At 40.3% G+C, this 16455-nt stretch overlaps 1 protein-coding gene across 2 annotated transcripts in view; it reads left to right on the forward strand.

Annotated features, from left to right (window-relative positions):
* The window catches only part of LOC126277881 (E3 ubiquitin-protein ligase RNF14-like), an 82841-nt gene that overhangs the window by 24243 nt on the left and 42143 nt on the right, over nt 1-16455 (forward strand). For both annotated transcript variants that reach the window (XM_049977411.1, XM_049977412.1), the window contains 2 exons: nt 8301-8718; nt 10711-10976. In XM_049977411.1, coding sequence (XP_049833368.1) covers nt 8301-8718; nt 10711-10976 — 684 coding nt within the window. The remainder of the gene's footprint in view (nt 1-8300; nt 8719-10710; nt 10977-16455) is intronic.

Consider the following 16455-nt stretch of genomic DNA (forward strand, 5'->3'; position numbering starts at 1 on the left):
ATTAGGTGTGTAAATGGTCCTCACTTTACCAGGTCTCTCACTTCTTCTTTCCAATGACCCAGTCTCCCGCATTTGTCGATCAAGAGAAATAAACACTTGTCATGATGGATGATGCCTGTTAGGTAATCGTTCCCTGTACAGTCTCTCAGCAGCGAGATTATTGAAACGTGCTTCCCCATACACAATGTGCATGTCCGCGAGTTCTGCGAAACAGTACTGTTACTGCTCCATCGTATTGTACTATATGTCTCTGAATAGCACTGAGTAATGAATGGGTCTGTCATTGATTCATAGCATGTTCTGTCATGGGACAATGTGAATGAGGTCCAACGGAGCCCCTTATTGCCAAGTAAAGTAATCAAAACTTGCATCATGACTTCCTAATAATCAGGCTCATTCTTATTGTTTCCTCACAGGAAATAATGTACATATAAATAAACATCACAGTATGTGTAAACCTGTTCACATATTTGTTGTAAATAAGCTGGAAAACAGTACTGATAGACAAAGTGGTTGACAAATTTACTTCCATATCTTTTTAAGCTGGCTTCTCTGAATCCAGTACCCTACCTCAAATTGTTCAGCGGAGCATTCTCATGTCCCTTTACATTTTTGTACAGTCTTATGGAAACACCCTCTATATTTATACTTCGTAGTGAGTGCGTTTAACTGTAAAGTGCAAACTAGGTCAGGATTGTCGATATTCAAGGTGGTGTATGGTAAGACGATGGTGTCGCCATTCGACATGATCAGACAAAGTAGGCAGGAATAGAGTGTCAGTCCAAAAACTTGCAGGAACTGTGAGGGAACTCAGGAAGAAGGTCCCGCAAGCAAAGACAAAGGCATTGGAGAAGCAAGAAGAGGCAATAAAGCAAGTGGAAACTTACCTCAGTACAAAGTAGGCCAATGGGTGATGTTGTCGAGTTCATATACTGTGAATGGGAAAACAAAAAAATTGCAACACAGTACCAGGGACCATACCAAGTAGCTGAAACCACATCACCAGTAATTGTAGGGCTACAGTTGTGAAAGAGGTCAGCAGTTGTGCATGTTGGGCTTCTATGATCATTCAGGGTGAGCCAGAAGCAATTCCATGAGGCGTGTTGATGAAATTGACGGAGGAGGCAAGTAAGAGGAAGTGAAAAGATGAGCAATGGGAAGGAGAGGCCTGTATACCTCAGGCTTGGTTGAGACTGAGGAAGTAATTGATATGTATTGTGTTTTTTTTTTTATTTTGGTATATTGTATAGATAATCAAAGTTACTTCAGGCAAGGTTGCATGTTTGTGTTAAGATAGGAATTATCTTCACTGTGATAAGACATGCTGTTTGGAGACAGCAGGCTTCTGAGTGGAGGGTTGGTGATAATAGTCTTTGCCCTGAGGTTTGTATGCAGAGGGAGGTGAGAAAAGAATGCGAGTTTTGACAGTGGTGATCATCTTTGCCAGGGATGGAGTGGAGGTGTTCCAAGATCATCACCTGGATGGAGGAGCTCTCTTCTCCAGTTAGCAAATGTAATATTATCAAGCCACAGATGGTCATTGGGTTTAGTATTTAATGTATGGGAATAGCAAAATAAGACAAGGAGGCTAGAGTAGATATTCACAGGCATGCAGTAATTAGCTAATAGTAACAGAGTACTTTAGGGAGATGTTGAAGGAACACAGAAGTTGCTTTGGCCATATTCGTGGTTGAAGCAGGAGATGCAGGAAGTGATAGGGATGGTGCTACATGAGTCGAGGAGGGTAAGAAGGGTGTGGATAGCTGCTGGAAATATTGAAAACCAAGTTTGGGACAGCAAAGACAGGTAATGTGAGCAAATGAACAAAATAGAAGCTGCATGGAGGTTACCAGAGATAAACAAAGCAGTTATGGGTAGCATTCAGCAAAGGTTGTGAACTTTGAGAGCAACCTGTTGAACAACACATGGGTGCTTAGATCGCTTACTAAGGAAACTCAGCCAGCACTCTGAACTCGAATTTTGAGGCAGTTCAAGCTTGAATGCAAGTGTTTAGATGCAAGAATATTGCAGTCCCTGGGGGATAGTATCTGGGGCGTAGAGTTGGTACCCAGTCATTTAGCAAAAGTAATGAGAAGTTGTGAGAAAGCCATCTGGTATCTGTAGTGACGCGGCAAGTGAGTCAGAGTAACAGACATGGGGGAGGACTGAGAGACGAGGCTAGCCACACTCAGCAGAAAAGTGCACCATGCAGCGGTAGAAACTGTAGCAGGTGGTTCAGCGTCACCACACCAGGGCAAATATCTTTTTATGTGCAGTGTGACTAGGTGCCAGGTTTTAATGAAATGAATGCACCTCAGACCAACATAAATATGTTTGAATTTTGAGGCAGAGCATTCCTTATGCCGGAGTCCTCTACCACCACCACCACCACCACCACCACACCAGAGTTGTACCAGACAACAGGGCGACTGGGCATTGTCAGCAGCAGGCATGGATTCAAGACCAGGCTGTGCTTGTTGCTGCAAGCAGAGTTCGCCATAGGACGTAGTGCCTCTGTGCCAGCCGCCATCTGACTCCTGCCCGAGTGCAGCGAGTCAAAACCTGCACACAACATTCTCCGTGTGACATAGTGGTGAACGCTTGGGAGGGCAAGGGCCACTCCAGGTATCATCGCCAGTATTAAAAATAGTGTGCTCCTTATGTCATAGCTGTGGTCTACAGAGGCCACTGGCCAGCCATCACTAGTGCAGGCTGCCTCCGCAGCATCCTCTGACTAGGGTGGAAGATGCTGCAAGTACGCAAGTGCCAGCCAGAGTAATCAGTCTGAGGCGTGTTCTGGCTCACTGAGCTACAGCGAAGCATGTACTGAAGTCGAATAAAGTGTTCTTTACAATCAATAGTGTTTCCATTGGACCCTCTGGCACTTGGTTGCTAATTAATAGAATATAATAAAAGTGAAGATTAACTTTGTTTGATGTTTTAATGGCAGCATAATACACTGGTGTGCAAAACTTCAGGATGAAAGGAATTTTCAGACAATGGCTCACTGATAAGTAACATAGCTCAGTTAGCTCAGTGAAACTTAGTCATTGTTGTTGGTGGTGGTGGTGGTGGTGGTGGTGGTGGTGGTGGTGGTGGTGTGCTTCAGCCCAGAGACTGGTTTGATGCAGCTCACCATGCTACTCTGCCCTGTGCAAGTTTCTTCATCTCCAAGTACCTACTGCAACCTACATCACTGCAACCTACGTCCTTCTGAATCTGCTTTCTGTATTCATATCTTCATCTCCCTCTACAATTTTTACCCCCCGCACTGCCCTCTAGTACTAAATTGGTGATCCCTTGATGCCTCAGACTGTCCTACAAAACGATCTCTTCTTCTAGTCAAGTTGGGCCACAAATTCCTGTTCTCCTCAATTCTATTCAATACTTACTCATTAGTTATGTGATCTACCCATCTAATCTTCAGCATTCTTCTGTAGCACCACATTTCGAAAGTTTCTATTCTGTTCTTGTCTAAACTATTTGTTGTCCATGTTTCCCTGCCCTACATGGCTACACTCCATACAAATACTTTCAGAAAAGGCGTCCCGACACTTAAATCTATACTCGATGTTAACAAATTTCTCTTCTTCAGGAACACTTTCATTGCCATTGCCGGTCTACATTTTATATCCTCTCTACTTCAACCATCATCAGTTATTTTGCTCCCCAAATAGTAAAAGTCATCTACTACTTTAAGCATATCATTTCCTAATCTAATTCCCTCAGCATCTCCTGCTTTCATTTGACTACATTCCATTATCCTCGTTTTGCTTTTGTTGGTGGTTCATATTATATCCTCCTTTCAAGACACTGTCCATTCCATTCAACTGCTGTTCCAGGTCCTTTGCTGTCTCTGACAGAATTACAATGTCATCAGCAAACCTCATAGTTTTTATTTCTCTTCTCCATGGATTTTAATTCCTACTCGAAATTTTTCTTTTGTTTCCTTTACTGCTTGCTCAATATACAGATTGAATAACATCGGGGATAGGCTTACACCCCTGTCTCACTCCCTTCCCAACCACTGCTTCCCTTTCATGCCCCTCAATTCTTATAACTGCCATCTGTTTTCTGTGCAAATTGTAAATAGCCTTTTGCTCCCTGTATTTGACCCATGCCACCTTCAGAATTTGAGAGAGACTATTCCAGTCAACATTGTGAAAAGGTTTCTCTAAGTCTACAAATGCTAGATATGTAGGTTTGCCTTTCCTTAATCTGTCTTCTAAGATAAGTCGTAGAGTCAGTATTGCCTCACGTGTTCTCACATTGCTACGGAATCCAAATTGATCTTCCCTGAGATTGACTTCTACCAGTTTTTCCATTCGTCTGTAAAGAATTCGTGTCACTGTTTTGCAGCCGTGACTTATTAAGCTGATAGTTTGGTAATTTTCACACCTGTCAACACCTGCTTTCTTTGGGATTGGAATTATTATATTCTTCTTGAAGTCTGAGGGAATTTCGCCTTTCTCATACATCTTACTCACAAGATGGTACAGCTTTGTCAGGATTGGCTGTCCCAAGGCTATCAGTAGTTCTAATGGAATGTTGTCTACTCCCGGGGCCTTGTTTCGACTATGTCTTGCAGTGTTCTGTCAAACTCTTCATGCAGTATCATATCTCCCACTTCATCTTCATCCTCTTCCATTTCCATAATATTGCCCTCAAGTACATCACCCTTGTATAGACCCTCTATATACTCCTTCCATCTTTCTGCTTTCCCTTCTTTGCTTAGAAATGGTTTTTCATCTGAGCTCTTGAACTTCATACAAGTGGCTCTCTTTTCTCCAAAGGTGTCTTTACTTTTTCTGTAGGCAGTATCTATCTTACCCCTAGTGATATATGCCTCTACGTCCTTACTTTTGTCCTCTAGCCATCCCTGCTTAGTCATTTTGCAGTGCCTATCAATCTCATTTTTGAGATGTTTGTATTCCTCCTTGCCTGCTTCATTTACTGCATTTTCATATTTTCTCATTTAATCAATTAAATTCAGTATTTCTTCTGTTGCCCAGGTATTTCTACCAGCCCTCGTCTTTTTACCTATTTGATCCTCTGCTTCCTTCACTGTTTCATCTCTCATTCTTCTTCTATTGTATTTCTTTCCCCTTATCTTGTCAGTTGTTCACTAATGCTCTCTCTGAAGCACTCTACAACCTCTGGTTCTTTCAATTTGTCCAGTTCCCAACTCCTTAAATTATCACTTTTTCGCAGTTTTAATCTACAGTTCGTAACTAATAGATCGTGGTAAAAGTCCACATATGCTCCTGGAAAAGTCTTACAATTTATAACCTGTTTCCTAAATCTCTCTTACCATTATATAATCCATTTGAAACCTCCAGTGTCTCCACGCCTCTTCCACATATACGACCTTATTTCATGATTCTTAAACCTAGTGTTCGCTATGATTAAGTTATGCTCCGTGCAGAATTCTACCAGTCAGCTTCCTCTTTCATTCCTTAACCCCATTCCATATTCACCTACTACTTTTCCTTCTCTTCTTTTCCTACTAATTCCAGTCCTCCATGACTATTAAATTTTTGTCTCCATTACCAGTCTGAATAATTTCTTTTATCTTATCATACATTTCTTCCATCTCTTCGTCATCTGCTTGCTAGTTAGCATATAAACTTGTACTACTGTCGTAGGCATGGGCTTCGTATCTATCTTGGGTACAATAATGTGTTCACTTTGCTGTTCGTAGTAGCTTACCCATGCTCCTATTTTTTATTCGTTATTAAACCTACTCCTGCATTACCCCTATTTGATTTTCTATTTAGAACTCCTTATTCACCTGACCAGAAGTGCAGGCGCACTTGAACTGTAACAGCAATTCCTCTTAACACACTATCCAATACTTGATGTGGCGTGTGTCTTGTTAAATGTGTTTGTCAAATATTGTGTTTTTAGTGTGTTTGTGAGAAATTTTGATTGGTGGCAGATTTTACAAGGTAAGAGACATTGATATTGTCTTATGTTTCACTGTGCATGTCTATTGAAAGAGAGTTTGATTAAAATTTATCTCCCTGTATCATGAGTTTCCAAAACCATGGATATTGAAATAAAGAAAAAAGAACAAAATATCACTGGCAATTACCAAAATGGTAGAGGTGTTGCATCCTTCCCAGCCATATATAACTCAGGAAGTGGTTAAGAAGAAGATAAATTTTGAACACACGATATAAAAGTGAGAGTGAGAAAGAAAAAAAGTTGTTGAAGTTCTCCAGACCTTCCACAGACAGTGTATATATTCCCATGTTATGATATTTTAATGAATTGTCATTAGAGGACAAAGTAGAAGAGATTTTTTTCTTACTTGTGTAATCTTTTTCTGTGTGAGGGCAAAAAGTAACTCAGTTTTTAAAAGTTTAACTGTCCATTAGGAGAAAGTTGATGTAAATATCAGGTTCTGCGTGTTTATTTCTTGTAGCACATTTTCATGGATACATTTTTGTGACCAGCATCTTGTTTTGTTTTTCTTTATACACAGTGCTAAAGTCAATGCAAGTATTACTTTGCATTGGTAGCCATTCCCACTACAGCCAGAGTACTGCACAATGTGAATAATGTCAGTTTCAGAAGTGAAGTCAAGTTGACACTTTGCTGGCATGTGTACAGGCTTGTTTGACAAGCCTGTGAGCAGAAACAAGTGAATCTGACAAACAAGTATGATCATGTATGGGCTGTTTTACCATCATCCTACTTGGCAGTCTGCACAGTTCTCTGGTAATCACACCTTACCTACAAACTTTACCATCCCTTCTGTAGGAACTGTACCAGCCCCTTACATCCTGAGGAGAAATCTGTATGCTCATTCGCACATATGTTCGTGGTGGATGGGTGCGTCTTCGTACAGCGGTAGCCCTGTGGGCTTAGTAACCTCTGATTCATCCTGTGTAGTATTTACGTGCCTTCTCCAGACGGGAAGATAATGTATCCAAAGACGATCAACCAACAAAGCAACTCCCCCCCTCACCCGGAACTATTCCTCATGGTCAGGCACTTCAGTGGGGAAGTAAAAAGCACCTTGGAGGATGTCCTCTGATAGAACTACTACTGTCTGATTTTAGCCTGTGTTATCTCAATGATGGAATCTCTGCACATTTTAGTGCAGCTTTGGCACTTTCCCAACCATCAATCTGACATGTACTCTTCTAGTCTTGTTACCTCAGTGCATTGGTCTATGCACAGTAATGCCTATGACAATGTTTCAGTGGTTCTGTTGCTTCCATAGACAGTTCCCAGAAGGACTGAGCAAAGTCGAGGGTGGTCTGTGTCCAGGCCAGACCCCATGGTGTGTACTCAGACCATAGCTCCAGCTAAACCTATTCCAAGAGTCTAAAATCTGTCACTCCCATATTGTTTTCAGACATATCATTCGTTCAGTTATATGAGAATACCAAGGCACTGAAATCGTGTTTAGTGATAGCTCTAAAAATGCAAAAGAGACAGGATATTCTTTCACGCATGCTGTAAATAGTGGTCATCACATCTTTCTTGTGGTGCCCAATTTTGACGGAAAGCATCAGTTTGTTTCCTTTTACAAACAATTATTTTTAAAGCAATTTATTTGTTTGGTGCAGTATTGGTTTTGTCGATACATATTAATAGGCACACTAAAACAGAGTAACCAGTCTTCCAGCAAGGACAACTGTGCCGTCACCCACACTGGCTGCTACCACCTTGAGGCAGTGCTGCTCAGTTGTTGCGGGAGCACTGGTTATTCTTAGTGTTATACTGTCCCTGATAATAAATATTCATAAAATGACTTGCTTGACATGGCTCTATTGAACAGGCACATGAAATTCAACTTTAATAACAAATTTATTTGTAACGAAAAACAAACCAGTGCTTTCTGTCATCGCTGGGTGTTAGATGAAACACATAATGGGCCATATTCATTTGAGGTGATGCAAACTACACATTGAAAAATGAAATTGCAAATGTCTGCTGAAACATCAGAGAAAAAGCTCCCTCCGTCCCTCCCTCTCTAGTACCAGTATTTAAAAGTTTTATTCTTAAGTTTAAATGTGAGGCAGACTATGAGACATTTGTAACTGACCCTTTAATTATGTTTCATTTAGTAATATGAATATTAGATACTGTAAACACTTTATTATATGCATTAGTGCTGATAATCTTAAGTGTGTGTGTGTGTGTGTGTGTGTGTGTGTGTGTGTGTGTGTGTGTGTGTGTAAAAAGGGGGAGGGGGGTGTTTTAAAGTATCACTGGACATTTTGATAGCGTGTAAACATGCTTCTCATTAATAAATTTTGACCAAATACCTTATAATTTTGTTTCAGATTTCAAAATTGTGTAGGAAATTAGATGATATATGGGAAGAAAACAAAGGCATGGAAATACTTTTCCTTTGGACTCAGTTTCTGAAAGAGGAAGCACTGAAATTTCTAGGCCATGAAGAAAAGCTAGATCTGAGTGCAATGTACACTTTCAACCAGAAGTTCATTGCCAATCATCGAACAGAGAGCATTCAGAACGTTATTTTTGATCCAAGCAGTAATGAAAACAAACATGGAAACAAAAGTCTCAGGAATATATTTTTGACTACAGATGGGAAAGACAAGAAGCTAGGCCACAACACTCGTGGTCGGGGTTACTCAAGCAGAGGAAGAAGAGGATATAGAACTAACTGGAAATCCCAAAGAAACTGGGAAAATCGTTACACCTACACTCCACCGCCACCTAGTGAAAGTGATACAGGTAAGTTTTCTTGAGGACTGTTTCACATGTATAAAGTGATTGTGAATGTTAGTTACAATATGGGATGAATAGGTAGCTACTCATCACATAAAGAAGGCATTAGGTCACAAACAAGCACAGTGAAAAAGAATGCTAGAAATGTTCAGCTTTCAGACACACACACACACACACACACACACACACACACACACACACACACACACACTCTCTCTCCGGGTGATAAGGGGACAACAGTGGCCATTTGTGTGTGAGCTGTGAGTGTGTGTGCTTCTGTTTCAGAAATTCTTTTTCATTGTGTCTGTCGGCAACTCAAACCCTTTTATGTGGGTCATAGCAACTTGTCCTTTCCCTACTGTTGTCATTCTTTCCAGGACTTTCCATTGTGAATGTTAGCTGATACACAACTTTTGTTACGTAAAACAACCTGACACTAAGGGATTTTTGTAAACGCAGAAAAATTTAGTTGCATCGTAGACTGTGGGTGTAAGAAGTATTAAAGACAATTGTAACCTTACATAGTAGATTATTTTCAATCTACAGAAGTGTGAAACAGCAGAAAAAAAATTACTAAAAATGTAGAAAAGGATTTGTAGAAAATAGCAGTAACAGATGAACGAAAGCAGACATAAGAAACACTGGATTTTGGATAAGTTTTTTTGCACAGCAAGAGAAAGGAAAATGTTGCAGGAAATAAGACTATTTCGGAAATAGGTAGGATGTGTAATCAGTGGCCTTAGTATAAGGAAGCTTCAGTTATGAAGTTACTATTGTTGTTGAATTTTGGCCACTCACAGGAACAGAAACATTAGATACAGAACATTGCCCTAAAATACTAAGAAACAGTCGTACAGATAACAAATCTTACATAGCCATGAAATTTTATAATTTTGATCACTAGTGATTTGTTCTACCTATTCTTCCGAAAGAAAATAATCTTATTATATTCAGAACATTGGAGAAACGTGCCACGTGCCTTTCGCCCCCCCCCCCCCCTCTCCCCACCCCCTTCCCCGGTAGCTCCTAGTGCCATAATGGCAGGAGTAACATGGCTGTGCATCTCGAAAAACATTGAAAGAATGGACCCTGACCCCGAGTCACTGATGGTCATCTGGGGAAGTGCAGAACCATATCCACTGAACACAATGTGATGCCATTAATCAGCGGTCTGTGCTTCCTCCCTCAAGGTGCCACTCCAACAAAGCCATTTATGCTGTGTTAGCAGCAGCATGTGCATGAGATACTTATTCCCTTGTCTGGCTGCTGTTAGTCTCTGACCAGTGGTGCAGGATGACTCATCAAGTTGCAGTGAATCCATTGCTTGTTCTTGGATGCCAGGCACAGATGTTAAGAGGTTAGTGTGGTGCTTGATATACAGTATGGCTATCCTCCCTTGTGACGGTCAGACCTGACAACTTTGACTATGTGTATGCCCGTCCTCACATTCGAGTGCAGTCCAATGTTGACACAATTACATCTGAATGCCTCAAAAAATAAGGATATTGCATGATTCGACCAGACAGCCAAATGGAGACCTGAAATGGGGCTCCTTTCATACTATTAATAGGTGTTACCACAGTCTCACACAAGTATATGGTATCTCTGTGTCCTTCACAAGTAATGCTGTGCACAACCTGTATATACCTGACCAGGCCTGGTAAGAACACACAACACTAATACACTCCAGTGGTAATTTTACCTTTTACAGAGATTTGCGATTTTAATCATTTCCAGACCCACCAATGCCAAGTGTGATTACTAAGTTACATTGACACTTTACTGTATCTTCTGGGTGCTTCACTGTTTTGTCAGGCAATGTAGTTATACAGGTTATTAACATTTAATTTCAATTCTATGTATGCTCCTGCCATTTGGAATTTTCACTACCATAACTGTAAAATGTCTTCAGTTTGCAACCTTCTGGCCTTATATAATAAAATAAGCATTAATTTATATTGAGTTGTTTAGCAATTTTAGTATTTATAAAACTGGCAGGTACTAAAGAAGATAACGCAGGGATAAGACAGAAGAAAATTGAAACTAAAGAAAACATTCTGGAAAAGTCATCTGAAATGCCAGCAACTGCTCCACAAGCAAATGGCATAGCATTCACTTCAAGGCAAAGCAGAACAGGAGACCCACGTGCTGTTCTCGACATCAGTCCGTTCACTTCAGTTGTTAGAGTGATTGTGGACTACAATAAAATCAGAGATGAAGAAGTTTTCAAACGCAATTTCTACACTTGCAAGATCTGTTTCCAGGTATGTTGTGCATGTATATGAATGTGACAATTGTTTGGCTTAAATGTCAAGTATAATATCCTATATAAATGCAAAATATGAGAGACAAATGAGTAAGATGTCGCCAATCGATCCACAGTAAGAAGAAAGCACTTAGGTTATTGAAACGAGCAATTGCAGTGTGGATATTGACATGAGTAGTGGAAACAAATACAGAGTAATTGTTGCATATGTTATATACTCCAAGTTACTGTCTCTTTATTCCTTACATTATTTATAACTGTTCTTCTGTACACATAGGAATGTCCTTTTCTCATTTTGTTATCAGTGAAAAAATTATTTCTACATCTGCTATAGTGGTGTGCACGTAATAAGGTGGGTGATAGAGCAACGTGCAGCAGCAAGGGCCATATTGCCACATGGCAGTCGAGCAGGTAGCTTCATTCCAATATATATTGTCCTGTTGCCATGCACTTCGACTTGAGTGTAGAACATTTACCTTAGATTTTCACATCAGTTTATGTCTGATGAAGATGCCAGGCTGCTGTAGTGTCTTATTATAGATGGCATATAGCATATGCATAAACTATTATGTTAACAAGCAACAGCAGTAGTTGTCTGAGCACTTTAACCCAATGTTGCTAGTTACCAGGTTAGGCTATGGGTGGAGTGCTTGATGTGGGACAAAGACAGAATGCTCAGGTGAGGCCCCAAAATATTCTCCATCCATCTCTGTCTCTGTGGAGAATACATCATGCAGCTACCTTCTTACAGGCATACCACTATAATATTGTGTGTGTGTGTGTGTGTGTGTGTGTGTGTGTGTGTGTGTGTGTGTGTGTGTGTGTGTGTGTGTGTCAATACTTTTACATCAGAAGTTGCTGAATGGGTATTTGCAAAATACCACCACCCCTGGATTAAAAATGGAAAGTCTAGGATGGAATAATAACAATCTTATGAGAAGGATATATTGCAGCTCGTCATGCAAAGGAGACGAGTGACAGTCAGCCACAGTGAAAACACTGTAATGCAGCTAAGCTTTCGGCCAAACGACCACCTGCTGAAGTAGAAAACCACACACACACACACACACACACACACACACACACACACACACAAGCAAAACTCGCACACATATGTCCACTTTCTGTGTCTGTACTATAGACTGCAATTGTCTGATGGGAGAAGCAATCCAACATTTGAGGATGAATTGGTGGGAAGGAGAGCAGGAGAGAAGAGGAAAAGGGCTGTTGGGTGCATGTGTGGAATAAAAGGCTTTGTAGTGCTCGAGTGGGAGCAGGGAAATGGATAAGGAGGGGAAGGACGGGGATTAACTAAGGTTGGGGCAAGACGTTTATGGGGATGTATTATATGTTGCAGGCAGGGTAGGAAGGAAGGCTATGAAGCAGCCATTGAATGAAGCATGTTTTTTGGACAGCATGTTCAACAACTGAGTGGTGCGACTGTCTTGTGGGCACAGTTTGTCTGTGGCAATTTGTACGGACAGACAGCTTGATAGTTGTAGAAAGCAGCTCAGTAGTTGCACCTGAGTTTGTAGATCACTTGACTGCTTTCACAGCCACATAACTGTCAGTGCATGCTCCTACAATCAGCACTACACATTCCCTCACCCCTACCCTGCCATCCCTCCCACTTGCTGCCCCATTCCACCTAATTAACCCCATCACCTAAACCAGATTGTTTCTCCCATCAGGCACACATACTCAACAAAGACAGAGATAAATAATTCTTGTTTTAAAACCCTAGTTAGTAAAAAGAGTAATGCGGCAATGTCAGTTGTTTTTAATCTGGCACACTATTTAACAAAAATTCACTGCACATTGTTAGCTAAAGATAGTAACTACTGCGGAAGAAGGCACATTAAATCATATGGTATTAGAAAACCTTTAATATGACCATAAATACATGTGGATGTGTGTGTCCAATGGTAATCACAGTTCTCGTGTGTTCAGTTGATGTCAGTCGTTATTGCAAATACTCTGAGTACAAAAGCTTTTTTCATATTCCAACAATCAAACAGGTCTCTTCTCCCCATACTCACAAACGCCTGTTATTGAAACATAACTTTACATTCAGAAAGAACTATCAGTGCTGGCCTTGTATACAATGTGCTGTGATTTATGTGCAAGAACAGATACCTAAGTAGGTAAATGTTAAAAGCTCCGAGTTTCAATCCTTGATGTGATTGTGGAATTTTTTCAGTCTCTTATCACATTTTTCTCTAGTGGCATTGATTTGTCTCTGAAAAATGCCAAGTTGCACCATGGTTCAGACTTCACATTATACTATAGGAATCCATGCAACTAGCTGGATCAGTCAATTCGAAGATTTGAGGAGTGTAAGGGCATACCAACTCCAATGGGACTGAGGCTATCTCTAACGCACCATCAGCAGCCTCTGCAGAACCCATTGTAACCCGTTCTGGACGGCATGTCCGTTTCAACAGAAAGTGCCGTTACCACTAAGGGGGGAGTGGTGATGTGCAGTGTAATGCTGTGTGTGCAAGTGATTGCTATTTGTAATTATTATCTCTGGCACAGTCTCTGACTTATGTTTCTTCATTTGTTTTCATGCTGGTCTGTTATATAATTTTCTAGTAAAGGAGTCGTATGAGTTACGGTGTGTTTTTATGTTGCAATTAAGTAAATACAACTATTCCCACAACAGGACCATGCCTAGGAGGCTTACCCTCACCACTGGAAGGATAGCTTCTCCCATCATGTGCTATTGCTTGCAGTGTGGCCTCAGCAGCCAGAGGCAGTGGTCATGTGTGTATGAGTTGTGTTTGCGTGAATGTATATGTAGTCTAATTTGGAAGAAGGCCGTTTGGCCAAAAGCTTACTTGTTAAACAGTCTTTTTGTCGTGCCTGTCTGCAACTATACATCTCCACGATACGGTGAGTAGCAGTGCATTATGTACCTTATTTCACCAAGATTTTCTGTGATTCCAAGTGCAAATGTGGGTGAACTAAGTTGTTTTGGAAGTTCCGAAATGTATTTTTTCCATTTTAAATTCTCATCAATATGGATCCATAAGAATTTTGAAGTTTCCACCCTACCAATCGTTTATGTCCGGCTTAAATGACAAATAACTTACTCAAAATAACAACATTATGAAAAGGGGAGTTCTACTCAGTATATAGCAATGATGGTGATTAGCAACATTCCTTTTCATTATGTTGTTACATTCCATCCTGGATTTTCCGTTGTCTGATTACACAAAATAACAAGTCCAACATTCCTTTTTAAGGAACCGCTGCTATCTGTTCCTTCCCCTCACTGTGATGTTTTTAATAATATTTTTGAAATTATATACTGTAATTGGTTACTGTATCACTAATTTTACAAAATATTGACTCTGTTGATTACCATTTCAAAAACTTTACAAAACTTCATAGAACTTCATAGATGGCATGGCTTTTTAACGAGGTGGTCAGTGAAGAAAGAACTTTCTTAAAGCCTTGTTTACAAATACTTAAGACTCCTATTGTGAGAAATTTTTTTTATGTTTACCTTAAATTACTTAAGTGCACTATCGATCAGTGGCCATGGTGTTACCGCATGGTTAACTTTTGCAGTAGTGCTATATCAATAAGAAATTTCAATTGTGATCATTGTAGTATTGCATTGATGATTGAAAATTCTTGACAGGCTTCTATACTGCTTCTCTGCAACACCAGCATACGAGGGTTGTTTGAAAAGTTCATGGAACAGGAAAAAAAGTACTTTCATCACTGAAACTTTTTATTTTTCAATGTAGACTCCTTGTGGATTAATGCACTTGGTCCAACGATGTTCCAGTGCCTTGATCCCATCTCGAAAATGAGTTTCCTCCAGGCCTGCAAAATAGTTGTCAACTCCGGCTATCAGTTCTTTGTTTGAAATGAATCTTCATCCACCAAGAAAAATTTTCAGTTTTGGGAAGAGATGGAAGTCTGGTGGAGCCATATCAGGTGAACAAGGCGGGTGTGGCAACAACTCATATCTTAGTTTGTGTAATTTTGCCATAGCAACGACACGTGTGTGGGCGCACATTGTCTTGATGGAAGAAGCTTTCTTCCTTGTTAAACCTGGCCTTTTTTGTGTGTCTTTTCTTGCAATTTGTCCAGGAGGTTAGCATAGTATTCTCCAGTAATTGTCTGCCATGTAGGGAGATAATCTACACACAGAAGCCCCTTTTCATCCCAGAACACTGATGCCATGACCTTTCCCGCCAAAGGAATTATCTATGCTTTCTTCGGGGGCAGAGAATCAGCAGTTTTCCACTGCTTTGACTTTTGTTTTGTCTCTGGGGTATAATAGTGCACCAAAGTTTCATCTGTGGTCATAAACCAGTGCAAAAAATCTTGTTCATTCCTCCTAAAATGGCCAAACATTGGTCCGATATGTCCATTCTCAAGGGTTTTTGATCCAGCGTCAAGAGTCGTGACATCCATCTTGCAGATAATTTCTTCATTTCTAATTCTTCAGTTAAAATGAGATATACCCTTTCAGATGACATCTGGCAACTGTGAGCAGTTTCACGCACTTTCAGTCGGCCATGTTCCATGACCATTTTGTGCACTTTTGCAATGATTTCTGGAGTAGTGACTCATCTTGGCTGACCACTGCACGGATCATCATCTAAGTTCTGCCCACCCAATTTAAATTCATTTGTCCATGTGGCAACAGTTGAATATGAAGTAGCATTCCCCCCCCCCCCCCCCCTCCAGTGTATTCTGGAAATCGGCATGAATGTCCTTTGCATTCATACCTTTCTTTATGAAGTACTTAATTACCACTCAAATCTTGGTCCCCCCCCTCCCGCCAATCACTGCGCAGGAACAACAACAGAACCACATCAATGCCACAGCTCTCTTCCAAGAGCACTGACATGTCACCTATTTACAGACAACAGTCCAGTGAATATCACGTGAACAACTTGTGCTAGCATTGACTTCTCATGGTGATTCCGAGAACTTTTCAAACCACCCCCATAGAAATAAGTAATACTAAAAACTTTGTATGAGAGTTGAAGATACCAAAAGATGTTAGTTTAAGGAAAAGAAGAAAACTTGTGGATACTGTGTAGCAAAAATAATTTTTGTTGTGGTCAGCTTGTGTGGTGTCATGTGCAGATGACTGGATGATGATGATAATCCACTATTCAACATGCTAAATAATACAAGTTATGGATACAATATTACTGGAACATACCAACACACATTTGCTCTACATGGATGATCTAAAACTAGTGGCAGCAACAAAACAACTACTCAACCAATTACTAAAGATAACAGAAGTATTCAGCAATGATATAAATATGGCTTTTAGAACAGACAAATGTAAGAAAAATAGCATAGTCAAGGGAAAACACACTAAACAAGAAGATTACATGTTGGATAACCACAGCGACTGCATAGAAGCGATGGAAAAAACAGTTGCCTCTAAATATCTAGGATACAGACAAAAAATAGGAATAGATAATACAAATATTAAA

Source organism: Schistocerca gregaria, chromosome 6 (assembly GCF_023897955.1).
Source record: "Schistocerca gregaria isolate iqSchGreg1 chromosome 6, iqSchGreg1.2, whole genome shotgun sequence".
Taxonomy (NCBI): domain Eukaryota; kingdom Metazoa; phylum Arthropoda; class Insecta; order Orthoptera; family Acrididae; genus Schistocerca; species Schistocerca gregaria.